This window comes from Lepidochelys kempii, unplaced genomic scaffold, assembly GCF_965140265.1.
Source record: "Lepidochelys kempii isolate rLepKem1 unplaced genomic scaffold, rLepKem1.hap2 scaffold_112, whole genome shotgun sequence".
Classification (NCBI taxonomy): domain Eukaryota; kingdom Metazoa; phylum Chordata; order Testudines; family Cheloniidae; genus Lepidochelys; species Lepidochelys kempii.
The window spans coordinates 129948-154213 of record NW_027333594.1 but is presented as its reverse complement, the minus strand read 5'-3'; the positions used below and the strand labels follow the sequence as shown (position 1 = coordinate 154213).

Genomic DNA, 24266 nt, shown 5'->3' with positions numbered 1-24266 from the left:
TCTCTGAGATTTCCTTTCTCTCTGGCGCAGGCAGAGACTTACGTCTGGATTCTCTCGGTCTCCCGTCAGGTGTTGGGATGGTGAGTGAAAACGAGGAGGAACCCCAGCAGGAAGATGCTGAGCGAGTAGAAGCCCATGGGATGTTGTCAGGAAGGTCCAAAGGGAATGATTCTGGGAGCTGTGCGCGCCCAGAAAAAACAAAAGCCTGTGAGAGTCAGCAGAGGCCAGAGGAAAACTTCGGTAGCCAGTCAGACCTTATTACACGTGAGAGAATGAACTTGGAAGGAAAACGCTACACATGCCTCGAGTGTGGGAAAAGCTTCAAAGGGAGCTCGGACCTTCTCACACATCAGAGAATCCACACGGGTGAGAAACCTTACGGATGCCCTGAGTGTGGGAAACACTTCAAGCAGAGCTCACACCTTATTACACATCGGAAAATCCACACGGGTGAGAAACCTTATGGATGCCCTGAGTGTGGGAAACACTTCAAGCAGAGCTCACACCTTATTACACATCGGCAAATCCACACGGGTGAGAAACCTTATGGATGCCCTGAGTGTGGGAAACACTTCAAGCGGAGCTCACACCTTATTAGACATCGGAAAATCCACATGGGTGAGAAACCTTACGGATGCCCTGAGTGTGGGAAACACTTCAAGCAGAGCTCACACCTTATTACACATCGGAAAATCCACAAGGGTGAGAAACCTTATGAATGCCCTGAGTGTGGGAAGCACTTCATTGACAGTTCATCCCTCCTCTCACATCAGCGAATCCACACCGGGGAGAGGCCCTACACATGCTCTGAGTGTGGGAAAAGCTTCAATCGGAGCTCAAACCTGATCAGACATCAGCGAATCCACACGGGAGACACACCCTACACATGCTCTGAGTGTGGGGAATGCTTCCGTTATAGCTCAGCCCTTACCACACATCAGAGAATCCACACCGGGGAGAGGCCCTACACATGCTCTGAGTGTGGGAAAAGCTTCAATCGGAGCTCAAACCTGATCAGACATCAGCGAATTCACACGGGAGACACACCCTACATGTGCTCTGAGTGCGGGAAAAGCTTTAATCAGAGCTCTGTACTGACCACACATAGAAGAATCCACACAGGTGAGAAGCCTTATGGATGCTCTGAGTGTGGGAAACGCTTCGATCGGAGCTCATACTTTATCATACATCGGCGAATCCATACGGGTGAGAAACCTTATGGATGCCGTGAGTGTGGCAAACACTTCAATCAAAGCTCAGCCCTTTTCACACATCAGCGAATCCACACAGGAGAGAGGCCTTACACGTGCTCTGAGTGTGGGAGAAGCTTCAATCAGCGCTCAACCCTTATTAGACATCAGAAAATCCACATGGGAGTGATCTCTAACAAATGCCTTGACTAGGGCTGGCCAAAGGTATTTTTTGCTTTTAAATCACATTTGCTAATTCCCACTTAGTGATCTGTGCCCCATCTTCACCGTGGTTACTCAGCTCCCCCAGATGAGTTGCCTGCTCCTGCCTTTTGCAGCTCACCCTTCTTTGGGGTCAATCCTGTGATGTTTTCTATCAACTCCTTTCCTTTTGGGTCGAAGGAGCGTGTGTCCCTCCAGCCAGGAATGTTCATCAGCTCCAGGTGGGGGAGAGAGGTTTGTTCCCAACAAGCTACACTGTGGCAAAAACTACCCGTGCCTTACATCCACTAGGACTGTACCTGGCGTTGGCTGCTCAAGTTAGTGATCTTGGTGTTAAAAGACAATTACAGTTGTCGTGCAGATGCAGCCGAGGTGCAGTGGTTGGCATTAGCTTTCCCCTTGTCCTGACCTAAACTCCATCACATGTCCTAGTCTAAACAAAGCCTGAGCATCACAGTTATACTGTTCCCCCATTTAAAAACAATTGTTAGTCATCAAGTTCCCCCACCAGGAACATATTGTTTCATTCCCAGTTGTCACAGTTCATCAGAGCGCTGTTGCTTCAGGTTTTCCTGAAGGCAGATATTTTTACTACCGTTTTCCTCCCTTAAAATATATTGAAGTATAACAAAGAGCAGGAATAGGGAAGGGAGAGGGGAAAATGTCTTTTCCCCTCTGTAACAACAGAAGAACATAGGGTAAATCAGAGGGATTCTCCATCACCATCTCTATCCCCCTGTTCTTCAATTGGTAAGGTCAATATTTCCCGAAGGGGCTGGGAAGAGGATTCTCTAGTAAATTATTTGGAACTAAGCAAAAGACCCATTCATTTGCCTCCCAACGCAGTTGTGGCCCATGCCCTGCAGGAGGTTGCTCCTGAAGATCTTCCCTTCCTAATCAGGTGCATGTTGCCTCTTATTTGGGAAATGCAATCCCTTCCTAGGTAGAGATGGGAAAAATGGAAGTGACATTTCTGTTCAGCTCACTCCTGGGAGATGCTGTAAATGTGTAGGAAATGGCATCCATGAGGAATGTGATAGAGCTGCAGAAAGACACCCATTTTGAGTAGATACCTGACATTTGGTGTCTTAGAGGGATTCTAAGCCGCACCTGAATTTAGTCCCTTATTTAAATCTGTTGCACCAGATTAAAGAAACAAAAGGGTATATTTGGGGGAGTTCTACCTCAGTATCGCTACTGGTATGTCGTGTGGTTGGTGAAGAATTCTACGCCAGAGCCGTGTAAAATTGCTACAACTAAGGTCAAAGATTTGACAAGAACTCAGGTAGAAATGAGAGGTTTTAGTGGTTGATTTTCACCCCAGAGATGGACGCTATGGTGACCTGTGGCCAAGGTAAACTGTTTTTAGAATTGCTCACACTTCTAAAGGATGCCATGATGAAACTGGGAACAACTGTCTTTTACCATTTGGATCCCAAGTTTCCTGAAGCACAGAGAGAAACAGCTGATTCCTTCAGAGCCATGCCATGCCTATGGGTCCCAAACTGGCTGCCTTGCTGGACAAGAAGCACTTCCGTGTTGGTTAAATGATGGTAGCCAATGAGGGAATGTAACAGATTCCAAGTTCAGACTGCAGGATACATGAATGCTGAGTCCAGAGTCTGTGGTTTGGTCTCTTAGTTTTGCTCTTGAGTCAAATGCATGTGTCTCACTTTTCCGCCTCCTGCTACTCTGAAAGATTAGAAAGGGTGAAAGTAGAGCACAGGTGGTTTTTCTCATGATGCAGCCTTCCCACGTAGTGTGAGACCCCTTCCACCCACACAGGTGAGCCAGAGAGTTCCCCAGGGCTCTTGTTCGCAAAGCAAAGATGTCACATTAGGCAGGAGATGTCAAGATCTACAATGGTGATGGGCGAGTGATGGGAGCTTTTCTGGGTGGTTGTTGTTTGGTTGTTTTTTTCCCATGTAATTTTTGTTTTGTTTTTGCAACTAGTTCTTTTTATAGCTGCTGAGCCCCCTTGTCCTTTTGAGCACAGCTTTTTAACCCTCAGCCCTGGCTCTGGAAACCTCAGAACCGGCTTTGCGTTTTTTTTTTTCATGTTTGCTATCTTTGGAGTTCGCAGGAGTTCCCCAGGGCTCTTCTTCGCAAAACAAAGATGTCACATTAGGCAGGAGATGTCAAGATCTACAATGGTGATGGGCGAGTGATAGGAGCTTTTCTGGGTGGTTGTTGTTTGGTTGGTTTTTTTCCATGTAATTTTTGTTTTGTTTTTGCAACTAGTTCTTTTTATAGCTGCTGAGACGCTTGTCCTTTTGAGCACAGCTCTTTAACCCTCAGGCCTGGCTCTGGAAACCTCAGAACCGGCTTTGCGTTTTTTTTTTCATGTTTGCTATCTTTGGAGTTCGCACATCCACACGACATGCGGTTCACAGCAACGGATACTTTGAGAAACCTGCTGGGTGAAGCAGGCCTTTTCCAAACTGACATTGGCCCAAATTCTGCCTCAATTCAGCTGGATTGGGACACGTCTGTGTCAAAGGAGTGGTTCACACCTGATTTGCCCAGAGACCTCAGAGGAGGGGTAGTTAGATATAGGATAAGTAGGAATCGACAACAATGAAGTTAAATATAAAGGTGAAAGACCCTCACCTTGCAGGTCAACAAGCCTGTTCTGTTCTTTCCCTCCAATGCATCTGGCACTGGTCGCTCTCAGGTAGCACACTGGGCTTGACGGACCATTGGTCTGACCCAGTCTATGACCTGTCGTGCGTTCTTATGTAAGCCCTCTGCGGCCTTGTCTACACGGGCAAGTTTCTGCACAGGAAAGCAGCTTTCTGCGGTGTAACTCCCGAGGTGCGCACGCAGATTTCGTGATGCATGATAGAAAGGGGCCATGACAGGGACACACTGCCCTGTGGGGTCAAAGTCAAGGAGCTGTGACACGCCTACCACACGGTGCAGGAGGCAAACTGCTGCTCCATATTGGGGGCTAACTAACCCCAGCATCACGGCAAGAATCTACCTAGCATCTGGAGAAAAAATATGTATGAGAGTCAAAGACACCCCCACATGGCCTATCTCTTCCCCAATCTCAACACCTGGAAGACTGTCTGGAAGACTCAGAATTTGAATTGCGGAGATTGGTCCCAGGCTGAGAGGGAATTCAGTCTGTGTATTAAGAACTCAACATTGCCTGGAGCAACCAGTAAGTGAGAAAAGCTGTTTGATCCAATTCTTGCTTAGTATTTTCAAATTAGAGTTTAGACTGGGAGTCTGTTTTCATTTGTTATGTAACCACTTTTGACCTCTGTGACCAACAGTTAGACTCAGTTAAAATCTAACTTTCTGTAGTTAATAAACTTATTTTAATATTTTATACTTACTCCTGAGTTTGTCCAAAGTGTTTGGGAAAGTTGCTCACATGACAAAGGCTGGTGCATGTCCCCTTTATTTTTGATGAAGTGGCGAACTAATTAATGAGCTTACACTTTTCAAGAGAAGGCCATGAGTCGTGTAAGATGGTACATTTCTGAGGTGCAAGGCTGAGAGCTGGGGAGATATGCTGGTGTCTCTGTATAATTGAGGAGTGGCTTATAGAGCATTCATGCAACTGAGTTGGGTGCTTTGCTGCATGTTGTTGGCCAAATGATCATAGAATCCTAGGATATCGGGTTTGGAAGGGACCTCAGGAGGTATCTAGTCCAACCCCCTGCCCAGAGGAGGACCAATCCCCAACTAAATCATCCCAGCCAGGGCTTTGTCAAGCCTGATCTTAAAAACTTCTAAGGAAGGAGATTCCACCACCTCCCGAGGTAACCCATTCCAGTGTTTCACCACCCTCCTAGTGAAAAAGTTTCTCCTAATATCCAAGCTAAATCTCCCCCACTGCAACTTGACCATTACTCCTTGTCCTGTCATCTGCTGTCACTGAGAATAGTCTAGATCCGTCCTCTTTGGATCCACCTTCATTTAGTTCAAAGCAGCGATGACATCCCCCCTCATTCTTCTCTTCCGTAGACTAAACAATCCCAGTTCCCTCAGCCTCTCCTCATAAGGCATGTGTTCCAGACCCCGAATCATTTTTGTTTCCCTTCACTGGACTCTCTCCAATTTCTCCACATCCTTCTTGTAGTGTGGGGCCCAAAACTGGACACAGTACTCCAGATGAGGCCTCACCAATGTCGAATAGAGGGGAACGATCACATCCCTCGATCTGCTGGCAATGCCCCTACTTATACAGCCCAAAATGCCATTGGCCTTCTTGGCAACAAGGGCACACTGTTGATTCATCTCCAGCTTCTCATCCACTGTCACCCCAGGTCCTTCTCTGCAGAACTGCTGCCGAGCCATTCGGTCCCTAGTTTGTAGCGGTACATTGGATTCTTCCATCCTAAGTGCAGGACTCTGCACTTGTCCTTTGTTGAACCTCCTCAGATTTCTTTTGGCCCAATCCTCCAATTTGTCTAATTAAGAGTCCTGCACTTAGGACGGAAGAACCCAATGCACAGCTACAGACTAGGGACCGAAAGGCTCGGCAGCAGTTCTGCAGAGAAGGACCTAGGGATGACAGTGGACGAGAAGCTGGATATGAGTCAAGAGTGTGCCCTTGTTGCCAAGAAGGCCAATGGCATTTTGGGCTGTATAAGTAGGGGCATTGCCAGCAGATCGAGGGACGTGATCGTTCCCCTCTATTCGACATTGGTGAGGCCTCATCTGGAGTACTGTGTCCAGTTTTGGGCCCCACGCTACAAGAAAGATGTGGAAAAATTGGAGAGAGTCCAGCGAAGGGCAACAAAAATGATTAGGGGACTGGAACACATGACCTATGAGCAGAGGCTGAGGGAACTGGGATTGTTTAGTCTACAGAAGAGAAGAATGAGGGGGGATTTGATAGCTGCTTTTAGCTACCTGAAAGGTGGATCCAAAGAGGATGGATCTAAACTATTCTCAGTGATAGCACATGACAGGACAAGGAGGAATGGTCTCAAGTTGCAGTGGGGGAGGTTTAGGTTGCATATTAGGAAAAACTTTTTCACTAGGAGGGTGGTGAAACACTGGAATGGGTTACCTCGGGAGGTGGTGGAATCCCCTTCCTTAGAAGTTTTTAAGGTCAGGCTTGACAAAGCCCTGGCTGGGATGATTTAACTGGGAATTGGTCCTGCTTCAAGCAGGGGGTTGGACTAGATGACCTTCTGGGGTCCCTTCCAACCCTGATATTCTATGATTCTATGATTCTCTGTGTGCTGTGTGGGTTTGTGTGTGGGTCTGATTTTTGTTAATGCCTACAAGGGGCTGTTCAGTGTGTGATTTTCTCTTTCTCTCTCTGTTTGTATCTTCATGTGTAAATTCACTGGAATGTTTAAAAATATCCACAGCTTTGCCAATTTTCACCAGGAATTTTTCTCAGTCAACAAATTCTCACTTGTTCCCTACCGAAGTGTTCACTCTTGGATGGCATCAAATTAACCTATGAAATTCTGAACTGAAACCTCACCTGCTTTTCAGGGATTCTTCCTTAGACTCAGAGGATCAAGAGCTGGAAAATTCACCTAATTCAGTTTAAAGGCAAAGCTTCACTGAGAGTTGAAATTCCAAGCCCTTGTTTACAAAATGAGAAAAAGAGCCAGGGGAAGCACTTCCTTTTGATTCACAGAATAAAACGTTTGTCATTTAAGGGTTTGTTTCCCATATTTTAAAACCACAAGGGGTCTTCGTAAACACCCAGTCTGACCTCTTGTCTAGCACGGGCCCGATACCTGCCCCCGAAGAATTCCTTTTCAACTAGAACAGATCCGTTTAAAAAAAAATAGATCCAATTTTGATTTGAAAATTTCCAGGAATGGAGACTCCACCAGGACTCTGGGTAAGATTTTCAATGGTTAATTCCCTTCCCTGTCAGAAAGCATGCCTTATTTCCAATCTGAATATGTCTAGCTTCACTTCCAGCCATTGGCTCACATTATACATTTGTCTGTTAGATTGAAGAGCCTGTTTTTAAGTATTGTTCCCCATGTAGGTACTTAGGGAGTGAGAGCGTCATCCCCTAAACCTTTTCTGAGCTCTTTGTGACTATCACAGCAAGGCGGGGGTTTTAAGCCTTTCATCCTTCTCATGGCTCTTCTTTCTCCTCTCAAATGTTTCATCCTCCTTCTTGAACTGGGGACCTCAGAACTGGATGAAGTGGGCACAACAAATACAGAGGTAAAAAAGACCTTTTGACTCCTAGCTGAGATCCCACTGTTGCTGTATACGTGGCTGACATTCCTTGTTCCTAGATGTACACGCTCCCGTTTAGCCTTAGCCACAGGAAATAGTCATCAGCACCACCTCAGCTCTCCGTTCTGAGATTTACTTCTCACTCCCTAGATGCCAAAATATCTCCTTAGGATTCTAGATGGCTGTCCTCCACTGTCTGGATCAGATGTTCCTGCTTCCCCTCAGTAATCTTCAGATGATCCGTGTTCTCCAGAGCTTACCCTCCCAGACAGGACTGAACAACCTTAGCTTATAACTAGACCACCCATGACCTCAACTAGGTGCCCTGAATGCACCACTTTTGAATTCCCTCCAAGTTCTAGCATAGAAATGCGAAGCAGTTGGTGTTGTAATGTTACAGGAGAGGTTGAAATGAGGCTATTTCTCATGTAGAAGGCAATGATTGTGTCAGGAAGGGGATTTGAACGCCCACCTGCATATGGAGCCCAGAACACAAATGACGGAAAGACACAGCCTTGAGTTTGACACGTTAGACCACTCGGTCAGCCTGTCACTGTTAGTCAAGCCACTTATCAATCACAGTTTTCTTTAACTTGTTGTGAACTTTCCAGGGAGGTGGAGATGGCATATCTCTTTCAACTTCTAGAGACTTTCTAAAGCACAAGCGATTTTTATATGTCATCTCCCTGCTCCCTTTTTAAGGGAATAAAAGATGATTGCTACCATTCTGAGAAAGTAATGTTGAACCTCAAACTCCTGCCTGGTGGGCCAGACGGCCAAGCAACCAGCACCCACAACTTCTACCACCTTTTGTTTCCAAAATAGCTCAGCCCTCAGTGTGTTGAGCCTTTCTGAAAATCTGGCCAAAATGTTTATTGCCTAAATGGGAGCTGAGTTCTTCTGAAAATCTGGCTCTAGGGGTGGGGGTGAAACCTTCTGAAAATTCTGGCCCATGTGTCTGGAAACTCTAAGAACCTTCAGAACTTTTATTGTGTGCTAGAACCTGATGAGAAAACCTTCCTTCTGTCGAACTCAGCAGAGATTTTCTCATTGACTTACAATCACAATGTTTCATCTTGATCCCAGATTTAGGTATCAACAAAATGCATTGATTGTATTTTTACAAGCAGTGTGAAACAAACACGCCTAGTTGGGCAGAGGGATAGAAGTAGGTCTGCCACTAAACCACATTGCCTTTCATCAGTAGCTACCTGAGCAAGGTAGAAACCAGTGGCCAACAGGTGAAAGGCCCATCGTCTATGCTTAGAACACGACAGCAGCTAGCCCTCAGGAATGGAAGAGGCTAATGGTCAGTTTTGCTGAGATGGTTACTTCCAAAGATTGGTATATAGAGTGGGATGAAAGTTTTTTGAGTGAATATTTTATTTGCTGAAAGAATTTGGTTGACCCCAAATGATTTTTTGGTTTTGTTTCAGCAAGAAAACTGACATCTTGGGTCAACCTGAGTGTCTATTACTGTTGTTACAACATTGGTTAGGCTAGCTAGCAAGGGGGAACAAGAATTTGCACCTGTCTATTTGTGGACAACGAAGTGCACAGTGGAAACATGCCCATATTCTGCTCCTAGTCAATGGGAAGCTTTGATTTTGATATGGTCTCCAAAGCCCTTGCCAAGATCACGTAGAAGATGGGGGAGTCAGGGAAAAACCGTCAATTTGTTCAAATTGCAAGAGAAGAATAAATTAAGGTGTTTTGCTGTAAAGTCACTTTTCCCTGACTGGGAATTGAACCCAGGCCGTGGTGGTGAGAGCGCCAAATCCTAACCACTAGACCACCAGGGAGAAGATGGGGCTGTTGTTCTTCTCAGCTGTGCTACACTTCCTTAGGCTATTTTCTCTCCAATTTCTGAAGCTGCTCCTTTGTCCATTCCCTGAGCGGCTAAGAGCAGAGCGGGCAGGAACCCCTGTGCTCAGGGTCACAACCTGAGCCCAACCCAAGCCACTGAAACAAACTCAAATGATGCGTCAGCTTCCTCCACTAGGATCACAGAGCAACACAAAGAAAACCCAGGAGGAACAATCCTCTTCTGCCTTCACTGACCCCATTGCAACCCTCTCAGCAGCCGACCTGGACATTGAGCTGACAGGAACTTTGGCATAGAGAGCAAGGGAGGGAGTTTGCTCCCCCTCATTGTGAGCTGATTGCATTCTGACTCCATGTAACGGGGCTCTGAGCGTTGCCATCTTCTGAATTCTGTGTCCTAACTGTGATCATCCGCCCTTCCTTCAGTTACTTTGGGTTCTGCTGTTGTTCACCATTTCTGAGTGGAGATTTTAAATCACGGCTATTTCCTCGTTAGCATGTCATGGGCTATTAGCAGTAGGAGGAAAAATCACTTTTTGTAGTGGTAAACAGGGTGGCCCATTTCAAACAGTTCTCTGTGAGTTCAATCCTTGAGGGGGCCATTTAGGGATCTGGGGCAAAAATTGGGGATTGGTCCTGCCTTGAGCAGTGGATTGGACTAGATGACCTCCTGAGGTCCCTTCCAACTCTGTGATTCTGTGAAAGGACATGTCAGAGGGCAGGGGACTTGACAAAGCCCTGGCTGGGATGATTTAGTTGGGGTTGGTCCTGCTTTGATCAGGGGGTTGGACTAGATGACATCCTGAGGTCCCTTCCAACCCTGATCTTCTATGATTTTAAGGCAACCCCCATCTTTTCATGGACTCTGTATATATCTCTTCCTGCTGTATTTTCCACTCCATGCATGTGATGAAGTGGGTTTTAGCCCAGGAAAGATTACGCCCAAATAAATTTGTTAGTCTCCAAAGTGCCACAAGTCCTCCTCATTGTTTTTGCTGATACAGACTAACACGGCTACCACTCTGAAAGGAAATCAAGCCACTAGGTAGGCGGAAGAAGAAGCGGAGAGGGATGCGGTGGGGTAAATGAAAGCAGAGGAGGATTGTTCCTCTTTTGTGTTCCTCTTGGGATTCTGATGGAGGAACCTAAATCGTAATTTGAGCTTGTTTCAATGCTTTTCCTTGAGCTCAGGTTATGAGCACAGGGGTTCCTTCACTCTCTGTTCCTGTCCCCTCTGAAATGGGGAATGGACCATTTCATAGAATCATAGAATATCAGGGTTGGAAGGGATTTCTTTAACTGGAGAGCAAGTAGCCTTAGAAAGCATAGAGGAGCTGAACCAAAAAACCCTACATTACCCCCCCTTATGGTCTACTGCAGGGGTAGTCAACTATTTTTTGTCAAGGTCCAAAATCTCAGTCAAGATATGATCAAGGTCCAGACTCCAGAGAAAATAATTTTATTTACTTATTATTATGATTTTTAAAAAGATTTCAGGGTCCATTAAAAATTTCTGGCGGTCTAGAGTTGGCCCATGGTACACCTGTTGAGTACCCTTGGTCTACTGGTTAGGAGTCTCGTTGATGCTGCCTTGGTTCCATCCTCAGTCAGGGAAAGAAACTTCTCGACACAATTCTCCATTCAGTCTTCACTGCAAATTAAAAAAAACCTCAGAACTTTCACCCCAATAGCTTATTATCTGGCCGTTTTCTGCCCTGTCCTGTATAAACACCAAAAGGGGCCTTTTTAAAAACCAAAGACTTTGAGATGGGGGCGAACTGGCTGACTCCAGCTGCCTATCTCTATTCACTTGTGTGCTGAATTGAATGAATCTCTTTGGATACACAGCAATCGTGAAGCATAAATCTGCTTCAGTGGATATAGTAGAAGCGATATTGCCTAAATAACACCTGGCTTTTTTCAAAACCAGCAATAGTCACAAGAGGTCCCAGAATCGTCTGAGATTGCCTCCAGCTGACAAAGGGGCCCATTTTTCAGCTAGGAATTCAACTTCTTTGTTCCATTTTCTCTGCTTTGAGTCTCTTTCCGCTTGTCTCAGGTAGTGTGGCGAGCAAACGCGCAGGTGGGTGAGATAATATCTTTGACTGGGCCAGCTTCTGTTGGGGACAAAGACAAGCTTTTCTGGGACCTGCATGGCTACAACTACGTAGCAAATGCTCATAAGCCATGAATTAGTTCTTCTTTCACACTGGAATGCATCACTTTTGGTGTGACACCAAGAAATTATTTATTAGCCCGTATAACCGTTTCTTCTCCACATGTTGAGATTATCTTTCGCCTGTAATGCCATCACGTATTAAAATTCCAAATGGCCAATTAGCAAGCACCAAAATAAAGAACAGCCAATTATTAATCTGCCTCACCCCTAGCCCTGCCCAGGATCTCTGCATTGGTTTATGAAATATTTTCACATAGATATTTGCAAATTGGGAAGTTTTAATTGTGTCAGCTTCCGTCTAGAAAGAGAGAGTGGTAAGCTAAATTGCTCCAACACAGATTTCCCCATCTATGTGAAAGAAAGAATTAGAAAGAAGTAAGGAAAGTGAATCCAAGGTAAATGATTCTGACCTTTCCTTTGAAATGCTCGGTGCAATAAATCAGTGAATATTCCCATAAGTAAACTCCCGTAAGTGACAGAAAAGAGGGCATAGGAAAAGGCTGTCAAATGTTGTGTTAAACTTGAATTCATGAGCAAAATTGTGTGGCCATTAAATTACAACCCTAAAATATCGTCAAAGGAAAGAAAAAGGAACAAAAAGTGTGGGAAATACGGGTGTATTTCAGCAAAGGGCTTGGAATGGAGGAAGACCAAAACTGATCAGTCAGGGGAAAAGGCACTGTTTCTGCCTAGTTTTAAACCAGGGATACTTTACGTTTGAAGCAAACATGATAACCACCACACTACACTACAATCTGTGACAGAAACGAATTGTACCAATTTGCCCTTCTCAAAATGAGGCCAAAACGCAGGCAAATCTCGTAAGCAAGAAACCTCACATCCACTCCACTTCTCCATGGACATTTCCCTGCCAGCTCCTCGGGAGCAACCAACAAGACAAGAAACCAAAATGCAGTAAAATCCAGGGCACGTTTCCCACCACAGGTTTCACTGACTGCGAAGGGTCATGTAGAAATGTTTTGCCTTTTCATACCTGAAGACTTGGTTATTCTCTCCTTCCCTGAACTGGAATGGAAAGCGAGGAGATAGGTGTGAGAACAAGCACTCCTAAGCAAAGGAAACAAGGCACCCAGCATATAACCCATCAGCAGGAGATTAAAACCTGGGCTACACTACACAGTTAGGCCCGCCGACAGCATTTTATGTTGTCCTAATTACCTCACGGTGCACACTACAGCCTTGTCCCATCTATGTAAGTGCCCTGCTACACCCACATGGTAACTCCAGCTCCTCAAGAGGCACGGGGATTGTGTTGGGGTCGTTAGGACAACCCAGTATCTGTGTAGACACTGCCTTACTCACAGGGGCTGCTGGCTGTCTTGCCAATGTCATGGCTTCCGGCTGGCTCCCTTCATGGCTGCCCTCCGCTTCCTGATCCCAGCGGGGCTGCACCTGCCTGGCTCCTCGCGGGGCTGCTGCACGAAAGCTCCCGGCTCCCAGCGCAGGGAGCCGAAAAGCCTGAACCCTTGGCCCCCGCCCCCACTCCTGGCTGGGAGCAGGCAGGCAAGAAGCCCAGGTGGCCGGCTCCCACTCCAGGGAGGAGGTGGGGAGTCAAGAGCCCAGGGGGCAGCTGGGCTCCCAGTGGGCAGCTGCGCGGAGTGAAGAGCCCCGTTTCTCAGCCCCCCCACACTGCCCCTCTTCATTCGGTGGAAGCACTCCTGGTGAAGACACACTCCGCCGAGAGAAGGAGGGGAGTGGGGACAAACTCAAATTAAGCTTCTGCTTCCTCCATCACGATCACAAGAGAAACTGAAAGAAAACTCAAGAGGAACAAGCCTCCTCTGCTTTCATGCGCCCCCATCACAACCCTCCCTGCTTTGTTTTCTGCCTGCATTTCCTTTTGAAACTGCAACGGCTGCTCCAGAAAACGATCATGTCTCTGAATTCACAGCAACATTCTGAGGATGATAAAAGTATGAAGGAATTCATGGTCCTTTATGACATAATAATAATTAATAATTAATACATTATTATTTGTATTGCAAGATTAATCTTTCCGTTTTGCAGATTCAGCTCCACATTGATTCTTGTTGCTCTTTGCAATGTATCTATCTATCTTGGCAACAGTATTTGCTGTTGTTTCAGGTGGAGCACTCAGCGTGTTATGTTTTTCTGACAATCTGTGTCTCGAAAATTCTAGCCAATATGCCTGGAACTTCCAAGAACCGTCAAATTATGAAGGAATTCCAGGTCCTTTTTCACATTACCATTTATCAGTCGTTATTATTTGTAGAGCAAAGATTAATCTTTCATTTTTTTAGATCCAGCTCTACGCTGATTCTTGTTGCTATTTGCCATGTATCTATAGCTATCTAGCTATAAAGGCAACCGGTTTTTGCTCTTGTTTCTTTGTATTTGTACACTGCAACTTTTCAGCCCAAGCCACATGACCCTGATTAATGTGACACCAGCCAGCCATGGGTGATTCACTGCACTGTAGAAATATCCCAACGTTATGTCTCCACAGCGATTAAAACACCCAAGGCACCTGTCTCAGAGCCCGGGGCAGCTGACTCAGGCTTCTGGGGCTGCAGCTGCAGGGCTATAAAATAACAGTAGAGACAGATGGGCTTGAGCTCAATCTCTGAGGTCCCATGAGGGGTGAGGGTTTCCAAACCCAGGCTTCAGCAGGAACACTAGTATCTGCACCCCACTTTTCAGCCCCACAGCTTGAGCTCCAGAAGCCCACATCAGGTGACCCAGGCCAGCCCTCCTGCCATCTTTATCCCGGGAGAGAGAGACTCTACGGGGACGTCTCCATTGCAGTGTCAGCCCAGGGGTGGCAGGCTGTGCTCAAAGCAGCACCCTGGAAGCCCCATAGTCACCACTCTCATAGAATTAAGGTATGATTTGTGCAGAGTCGGCCTGGTGAGCTATCATTGTAAAAGTCGTGATCTGTTGAAGGCTAATACCTGGGTGGATGGTGTGCGCTAGGCTTGTCTGGGAAGTGGTGGAGTTTTGCTCTGGGTGCGTCACTGAAATATGTGATGAGGCTGGGAAATGGCCACCGCCAGCCTTTCCGGTGTGACGCTGGAGGAGCCAGACTCGCTGCTGGCCCAGTGAAGGTATCCACGCTCCCAAGGACTCTCCCAGGAACCGTGTACAATGCGGACTCCTCCGAGACAGCCCGGAGACAATGGACACTGCTTGACTCACATCAAGGCAGAGGAACTTCCTAACAAGTTGGAAGAAATTATGAAAGAGGGGAAGAGACGTCATGACTTGGCCTCTCTCCCCCGCAATTCAACACCTTGCAACACATCTGGAGGACAAAGACTGAACTGAAATAATTCAGAGATCAGAAGAGAAGAATAATAATCCATTCAAATCAACGTCCCCAAACAGACTAGTATTGGTTTCTCAGGAGAAAACTTTCCATGTGGGGGATTTTGTTTTCCCACTCAGACCTTGCCAAGGGAAGCAGAGAGAAAATCTTTGACTTGCCTCCTTCAGAACGCTTGGCCTAGACACTCTAGCTGTGGGTCACTGTCGTGGCCTTGCTGAGAACAGGGGCATTTTAATAATTTGGGGAGGTCCCAGGGTGTTTGGGGGAAGATTATGAGGCTGTTACCTTTTGAGTTAAAAGCTAAGAAATACAGAACGAGACAATTCTTTCATACATCTGGCCTTTAGACATATTTCATTTAAAGCAGGGGGTCTAACATGCCGTGAGAAAGTGGAAATGTTGGAAGCTCAAATAATTCCGTTTTTTCTAGGTCTCGTGCGTGTGTAAATGGCACAACATGTTAATTTATAAGCACATCGTTCTTAACTTCATTAAATATTATGTGGTGTATTAACTATATCAAGTGGGTTGTACAATACAATGACTTTTCCATGCGTTGCCCAAAACATATTTTTTAATATTATTTAAATGCACCAAACTCCTTGAACATAAAGTTGTTTATTTCATTCCTGTGCAGTGTGTTGGTAGCTCAGTTAATTGAGTTTATTGTCACTCTGTGTGTGTGTGAGGTACAACACAATAATTTAGTGATGCTGAAAACGTTCCCTTCTCCCTCCGGAACTGCCTTGGAATCACCTTCCCTTTGTAGATTAATCTACTCCTGTGTCTGTATGAGGAAAATATGGTTTCTATGAAAAAAACTCATTGTTTATTTAGAAGGACTGACACCAAACGGCCACACTATGGGGATACAACACCATGAGTAGGAACAGGAGGACTTGTGGCACCTTAGAGACGAACAAATTTATTGGAGCATAAGCTTCCGTGAGCTACATCAGATGCATGCAGTGGAAAATACAGTGGGGAGACTCCTATACACAGAGAACATGAAACAATGGGGGTTACCCTACACACTGTAACGAGAGTGATCAGGTAAGGTGAGCTATTACCAGCAGGAGAGCCGGGTGGGGTGGGGGGAACCTTTTGTAGTGATCATTGGAATTAATTTGCAAACTGGATACAGTTAACTTAGGCTTGAATAAAGACTGGGAGTGGATGGGTCATTACACAAAGTAAAACTATTTCCCCATGTTTATTTCCCGCCCCCACTGCTCTCACATGTTCTTGTCAACTGCTGGTAATGGCCGACCTTGATTACCACTGGAAATCAGAGAAAAAAAGACGAGAGCAGAGTGGTTTCTAGACACCCACCCATCCATCTAATACAGACACACAGACTTTTCTAAGGCATTAACTTTTCCTTCTCCTTTATGATTCTTTAATGTCTCTGGAAATACCAATTCCTAGAGGCCCCTTTCACAGAGCAAACAACCACAGAGCAATGAGAAAGCTGGGGGCTGCCAGGTTGTTGAGGGCAAGTCTTGAAAGGGATGCCCAAACAATCCAGCTGGATCCCCGGCAACCAGATGTGGGGATTAGCTGCACAGCTGTGGCTGCTGCTCTGAGGGGAGCGGCATAAACTACCTGCCTGTGGATGCAGCCCACCAGCTGGTTCTCCTGGGGCAGATGGTGAGTGGTTGGGCAGGGATGGTGCACCGGCTGGGGTCTGAAATATGAACAGGGGTCTAAGGAACCTCAGCATCACAGTCATCAGGAGTCCAAGCTGCTTGGGGTGAGCTTGTGGGCAATGGCCCAACTGGATTGTTTGTGCATCCCTTTCGCCACGTCCCTTGTGATCCACCAGGGCTTGCAGCACCATGGAAGAGTACCCCTTGCGGTTTATGTAGTGGCCGCCCCGCTGTTCCGGGGCCGAGAGAGGGATGTGCGTTATGTCTATCGCCCCGCCGCAGTCAGGGAACCCCAGCGCATTAAAGCCATCCACAATGGTCTGCACATTTCCCAAAGTCACGACCCTTGATAGCAGCTGATCAATGATTGTGTTGGCTATTTGGATCACAGCAGGCCCCACAGAAGATTTGCCCACTCTAAACTTATTCCCGACTGACCGCTAGATGTCGGGCGTTGCAAGCTTCCGCAGGGCTATGGCCACTCACTTCTGAACTGTGAGGGCGGCTCTCATTTTGGTGTCTTTGCACTTCAGGGCAGGAGACAGCAAGTCGCAAAGCTCCATGAAAGTGGCCCTTACGCATACAAAAGTTTCTCAGCCACTGGGAATCATCCCACACCTGCAACACGATGAGGCCCCAGCAGTCTGTGCTTGTTTCCTGGGCCCAGAATCGGCGTGCCACGGCATGAACCTGGCCCAGCGCCACCATGATCTCCCAATTGCCACACGCCGTGCCATCTTTGTCCATGTCCTCATCAGTATAGTAATCGCACGGTCGTCGTTTCCTTGCCCCGTTTTGCAGGGACTGCACATACTGCTGGATAATGCGCGAGGTATTTAAAATGCTTAAAACTGCAGCGGAGATCTGAGCAGGCTCCAGGGCGCCTGCACGGGTAATCCTGGAAAACGGGCACGAAATGTAGGAGAGCAGAGTGGCAGGGGAAGAGGTGCTGTTTGGTTCGTGGTAGCCGAAGAAAGGCGGGAAATGGTTGTCTTCCGTGGTTTTCACGGAGACGGGAGCCCAGGACAGACAACCCGGAGAAGCTCGGAAGCGTGGCACCAGCGGGAGAGCAAAGTTGGAGGCAGAAGAGTTCGATGAGGAAGAGAAAGAGCAGATAGTAGAGATTACATCGGAAGGGAAGAGGAAATGAGAGGCGGATTCATAGTTGCAGGAGAGCAAGCGGTGCACCGTCTGCTGAAAGCAGTACGGCGTCTGCATGCCAAAAAGGCGTGAAACGATTGCCCGCCATAGGTTCCTGATGACACGCACCAGAAACACCCGCAAGAATGTTTTTGCCCCATTGTGCACTGGGAGCGTAACCCAGTATTCCAGTGGGCGGCAGGGACTGCGGGAACTGTGGGATAGCGACCCACGGTGCACCCGCTCCGATGTTCGATGCTAGCCTCGGTACTGTGGATGCACTCTGCTGAATTCACGCGCTTCAGTGGGGACACCGAAGCCTGAATGTCTAAAATAGCTCCCGAAATTTCGAATCGAATAATTTTGAACTAATTTCATACTGTACACGTACCATTAGAAAAGTCTGTGTGTGTGTGTTAGATGGATGGGAGGGTGTCTAGAAACCACTCAGTTCTAGTCTTTTTTACTCTGATTTACGTTAGAAAATCTAAAGCAGGGAGCAAGAAGAGTTGCCTTCTCTGAGGCTTAAACTCAGGACCTTCAGATTATGAGACTGATGCACTGCCCGCTGCGCTAAGAAGGCTTGGAAGAGCTTTAGGCTCGGTGCTTATAGAACCAGCTGAGCAGCGGGGAACCAGCTGAGCAGCAAACAGCAGGAGTTTGCCTGGGAGTTCACCTGGAGTGAGCCCACTGAGGATTAAACCCTAACGACTTCTCTGAGGAATTACTTCATCTCCGGAGGAAGCTCATAGTAGGAAGGTAATATGGATGGGGAGTGTTCAACTGTTGTGACCTGCACTGGATGTGCCATGTTTGTCTTTCTTCCAGAGGACAGAAGCGACTTTGTCTGTACAAAGTGCAAGCTGGTCTCCATATTGGAAGAGAAGGTTCAAGGTCTGGAGCAACAAGTATCGACCCTGCGTTGCATAAGAGAAACTGAAGATTTCCTGGACAGACGTCAGGATATGCTTCTATGGGCACAAGGTTGGTGTGTGATCTATGATTTTGGGGTGTATAAGTAGGAGCATTGCCAGTAGATCAAGGGATGTGATCATTCCCCTCTATTCGACATTGGTGAGGCCTCATCTGGAGTACTGTGTCCAGTTTTGGGCCCCACACTACAAGAAGGATGTGGAAAAATTGGAGAGAGTCCAGCGAAGGGCAACAAAAATGATGAGGGGACTGGAACACATGAGTTATGAGGAGAGGCTGAGGGAACTGGGATTGTTTAGTCTATGGAAGAGAAGAATGAAGGGGGATTTGATAGCTGCTTTTAACTACCTGAAAGATGGATCCAAAGAGGATGGATCTAGACTATTCTCAGTGATAGCAGATGACAGGACAAGGAGGAATGGTCTCAAGTTGCAGTGGGGGAGATTTAGGTTGGATATTAGGAAAAACCTTTTCACTAGGAGGGTGGTGAAACACTGGAATGCATTACCTAGGGAAGTGGTGGAATCCCCTTTCTTAGAAGTTTCTAAGGTCAGGCTTGACAAAGCCCTGGCTGGGATGATTTAGTTGGGGTTGGTCCTGCTCTGGGCAGGGGGTTGGACTAGATACCTCCTGAGGGCCCTTCCAACCCTGATCTTCTATGATTCTATGACCCTCCTCCAGGAGTGACAGAGCCTGGCATGTGCTGGAAGAAGCGGGGAGCTCTGGTGCCCACAGACCCGTCCTGGCAGCTTTCTCAGCAGCAAAGAAATCAATTCTCCCTGCCCCTGAGCAACCCATCCACAGCTAGTGGCAGCATTGGTGGGGGGTCCCAAGCTTTGCACCAACGTCCACATTTCAGACCTTCCTCTCATGGCACTTCCCATGTGAATTAGGACAAGCAAGCTGGTGTAGCTCCATGGGGTAATAGAAACCAGGGCTGCAGGGAAGGCTTGAACTCACAACCCCAGCAATATTGCCCTTTGCACTAACCACTTGCACCCCTGCAGGGGCTCCTTGGACATCGCTGGGAAGTCGGCCGTGATCCGTCTCTGTGGTTCGCACCTTTGCCTGGCAATTGAAAGGCTGCCGGTTCAAACCTCACTCAAGCTGTGGCTTTCCAGCAATGAGACTCCCGTCCATTTTAACAGGAAGAAAATCTCATCTATTCTGGTTTAGACCCATTTGACTCCTTCTGCCTGTCTTCTTCCTCCCCCATCGGTCCCTTTCCTTCCCCATTGGGGCCATGCAGAGGGGAGCCCCAGTCAGTCTCGGTCACCGAGAGGCTGTATCCCATAAGGGGAGGGAGGGGTCGCTGTAAAGCATTGATAATGGGTGGGGAGAGGTGTGCGTGGTTAGGGGGAGAAAGTCTGGAGAACTAACAGTGGGGCCCAGAGAGATTTCCCGACAGACTGGGGAGATCCCCTGCTGCCCACCATCACCCAGCTCTGGGAAGAACAACTTGGGATTGCTTGGGGAAGCCACCTTTAAAAACACAAGTGTTCCATGCTAGTTACATTTTAAAAAGACCAAAGCCTCCTCAAACCCAGTGTCACAATCACTGGGACGACTTCGTCCTGATATTTTACCGGCCGCAGCCACAAAGCGAGTCAAATTACGGCTCCCGTTCGGCGTCAAGGCCCACAGACGAACCCAGAGGCTTTTCGTTCCTCAGGTTCTGCCGTCATTTCATTGCTGGCCTGTTCCGAGATTCATCGTTGTGCAAAGCAGCGTCAGGCCCTGAAACTGGGTGAGCCCAGAGCAGAGGCTGCCTTCATTTAACCTTCCAAACACCAACCCCCCAAAACGTGGATTAGCACCCATGCTCCTCCAGCCGCAGGGGAGGCGCCTCATCTGGGCCCCTGGTACCCATGCTACAGCAACATAAGACCACGGGGGCCTGGCTCCACCAAAGTCCGGGGCCCGGTGTCTCCCCCAGCCCCGCCTGCTGCCCCCGGGCAATTTAAAAGGGCCCGGGAACCATCACCGGCAGCACAAGGGGGCTAAGGCGGCTTCCTGCCCACTCTCGCTCCGTGTAACCCTTCTGCCCGTCAGAGTTGGCAGCAACAAGGGCCAGCTTCAGTATCTAGGGGATCCATTCCAGTAACACAATGCAAACCGGCTCGAGCCCCCACCCAGTGACCTGGGACAAATATGTACCACCCCCGCTGGGCGCCTCCCAGAGGCAATGCTTCCCCTCTCGCAAGCACCTAGCCTGAGTGTAGTAAAAAGCCTTTTAATAACAGAGAGAAACAATGTGGCATTATGTTGGGGAAACACCACCAACAGGATTCATAACACAACCCACGAGCAAAAAAAAACCCACCCCAAGCAAATTGGGGCATGCCCTTTCCCTTTGGTTCTTGAGTCCAGCAACCCCAAATCACCCAACGTCCCAAAAGTCCAATGACCCAAAAGTCTCTGTCCCTGGTCAGGGCAGCCCCAAAGTTCAAAAGTTTATCTGCAGAGCTTCACCTCCCAACCTGGGTGGAGATGGGGGCGGGGGTAAGAGGCACCTTACATGATCTGAAGCTGACCGCCCCACAGCTCCATAGGCCTCCACTCCACCAGCCGCCCCACGAACTGCTTCGCTCAGCTCCGCTCCGCGGCCCACCAGCAGCTCCCGCCGACCCACGAACTGCTCCACCAGCCTGTCCACGAGGCACTCTAGCCGTCCCGCAAACTTCTCCACAATAGATCTTCAGGCTCCCCCACTACTGAACACAACGCTCAGTGATTTCGGCTCTTACTCAGTTCAGCTCTTTGGTGAAGTCAGCTTGTAGTAGGGGAGCCTCAGTGCTGGGACACCATTAGCCCAAAATGAGCTCAGCAGCCTGTAACTAGAGTCCTAACGGAATCAAAACTAGCTCTGAGATTCCACAGTGAAGAGAAAAGGAAGAGCAATTAGCATATAAGTCCATCACCAAGGGACCCATGGCACCAAGTATTAATACTTACCCCCAACCTCTCTCAATTCACAGCATTTTGGAACCCATGACCCTTGCCTAGCGAGTGCTACTTAGTTGATGGTGAGTCCCTCCATCATAACAAAAGGCCCAGTACAGTTCCCAGCACAGTTCCCATAATCAGGGTAATAACAATTTATTCTTCCTGCCCCAATAACAGAGACACTGGGGATCCCACAGCAGCCAAAGTGAGCATTTGGGCAGCTATGGCCTCGTTCTAGGTGGGGTGGGTGTGCCTATGCAAATGAGATCGGCCCCTGAAGTTCTTTTCCACAACTTGCCAGACCTCACCACCAGATGTCAGGGTGAGGCTCACCCTGACACTGCTTACACTCCGTGTGGCCTGCCAGTCTCGGAAGCGGCTGGCGCGTCCCTGCAGCCCCGGGGCTGGGGGGATCTCCACATGCTGCCCCTGCCCCGAGGGCCGACTCTGCCATCTGTGGCAATGGGAGCTGCTGGGGTGGTGTCCGTGGGCAGCGATGGGCAGAGACCCCCCACCTAGGAGCTGCTGCCAGAGGGGGGTGTGGGTCGCTTTTGGGAGATGCCTGAGGTAAGAGCTGCACCCTCATTCTCTCCCGCACCCCAAGCCCCAGCCCAGACCCCAACCCCCTGCACCCAAACTCCCTCCCAGAGTCCACCCCCTGCACTCCCTCCTCCACCCTACCCCCATGCCCTAGCCCAGAGCCCACACCCCACACCCAAACTCCCTCCCAGAGCCTGCGCCCGCACCCCCTCCTGCACCCCAACCCCCAACCCCAACCCAGATCCCGCACCCAAAGTTCCTCCCACAGTCCTCCCCCCACACCTGCTCTCGCACCCCAACCCTCTTCCCCAGTCCAGAGCCCACCCCCTGCACCCAACTCCCTCCCAGAGCCCGACCTGCACCCTCTCCTGCACCCCAACCCCCTCCCCCAGCCCAGAGCCCACACCTGAACTCCCTCCCAGAACCTGGCCCCCCACCCATTCCTGCACCCAATGCCCTGCCCCAGCCAAGACCCCACACCTGCACCCAAACTGCCTCCCAGAGCCTCTACCCCTCACCCCCTCCCACACCCTAACCCCCTGCCCCAGCCCAGAGCCCACACCACACATCCAATTCCCTCCCAGAGCCTGCCCCCACACCTGCTCCTGCACCCCAACCCCCTGCCCCAGCCCAGACCCCGCACCCTTCATTCCCTCCTGCACCCCAACACCCTGTCGCAACCCACAGCCCACACCCAAACTCCCTCCCAGAGCCCAACCCCTTTCCCTCTCCCTCCCATACCCAAACTCCCAGAGCCTTAGGCAGATGTGGGGGGAGGTGAACGGGGAGGCAGGACTTGGTCCCATTCTGGAAACCACCAAAAATTGTAGAAACCTGCCGCCCCTGTCCAGCCCAACCTTCTGCGGGTGCCCCTCAGGCCCCACCCGTGCAGGGTTTGAAGCTTGCATTGCTTAAATTCCAGGACGCTGGGGGACTTCAGCTCCCCTTTGTCCAGCGGGAACCTTCAGCCCACTCCCAACCAGATTCTTGTCCATGGGATGACTGTCAGGGGGCTGGGCCCCTCTTTGTCTTTTCTCTCTGGGACAGGCCAGGGTACCTAGAACTGGGGTATCTGAGCACCCAGGACCTTCTATGGAGATGTCCTTCCCCTTCCCCTTCTGTGGTCCCATCTGTCATTGACTCCAGCCTGTTTTCTATCCATCATCAGCACCATCCCAAGCCAGCTGCACCCGCCTCAAAAAGACAGTGTCCCCTGATGGGTGTAAATCATAGAATCATAGAATATCCTCATTTACACATTTCTTTGCCAGTCATGACAGGAGACAAAGGGTTTCTATTCCCAACTTGAAGGCAAGGAGTGCATTAGGGGCAACTCCAAGGGAAAGACTATTGATGGAGATCTCAATCTAAATTCTACACGAGTTTTGTTATCTTCCCTTTTGGTTCTATCCCTGGAAATTCCCCCCGACTAGTCTGCTGAAAGATAAAATCATCTAAATCTGCCTCCAAAGAACCTGACCGGCTGAAGCAGGAGGAGACCTGAGAGATGGCCACTTTCAAATCAAAAGGGAACGCTGAGACCTGCCTGTTGCCACACCCGCCCCCACCCGTCCCCAGGAGAAGGAGGCACCGACCTGTCGTGTGCGATCTAATGAGCAGGGAAAGAATCTGGGAATTACCTTCTGTAAAAACTCATCCTTTTGTTCCTCAAACACCTGTGGAAATAGCTGATTCAAGAAGTTGTTGACAGAGGGATGGTCCGCGTCTCTCAGCAGCTCCTTGGGTCACCAGCCGTTGTCAACCAAGCCAGTTGGCAGACTGACGGCAGGGCAAGAATGCTGACGCCCAACACTCTTTGCTGTTGGCCTCCGTGACATCACAATCAGCTTGTGCATAAACACACACAGACCCCACCCAGAGAGACACACCCCCACTGAGCAACTCCCCACTCTCCCTCCCAGCACTTCCTGCCCACCACAGAACAGCTGTTTCATGGAATTGAGGATGCTCCGGGAGGGTCGGTTCGGGGCGGGGACATGGCACACTTGGGGCACTGCATGGGATTCTTCTCTCCTCAGTGCAGGGCTCAGCACTTGTCCTTGCTGAACCTCATCAGATTTCTTTTGGCCCAATCCTCTAATTGGTCTGGGTCACTCTGAACCCTATCCCGACCCTCCAGCGTATCTCCCTCTTCCCCC

General features: G+C 48.8%; 1 protein-coding gene and 2 non-coding genes across 3 annotated transcripts in view; 1 reads left to right on the top strand and 2 right to left on the bottom strand.

Annotated features, from left to right (window-relative positions):
• The first annotated feature begins 272 nt into the window (after nt 1–272).
• LOC140904411 (uncharacterized) overlaps nt 273–24266 on the top strand; it is a 112080-nt gene continuing 88086 nt past the window's right edge. The window contains exon 1 of the mRNA XM_073326808.1: nt 273–1376. Coding sequence (XP_073182909.1) covers nt 273–1376 — 1104 coding nt within the window. The remainder of the gene's footprint in view (nt 1377–24266) is intronic.
• Nucleotides 9320–9391, bottom strand: TRNAE-CUC (transfer RNA glutamic acid (anticodon CUC)). Its single transcript has one exon. It is a non-coding gene; the product is annotated as a tRNA-Glu (tRNA).
• TRNAM-CAU (transfer RNA methionine (anticodon CAU)) lies at nt 18199–18271 on the bottom strand. The gene has a single exon. It is a non-coding gene; the product is annotated as a tRNA-Met (tRNA).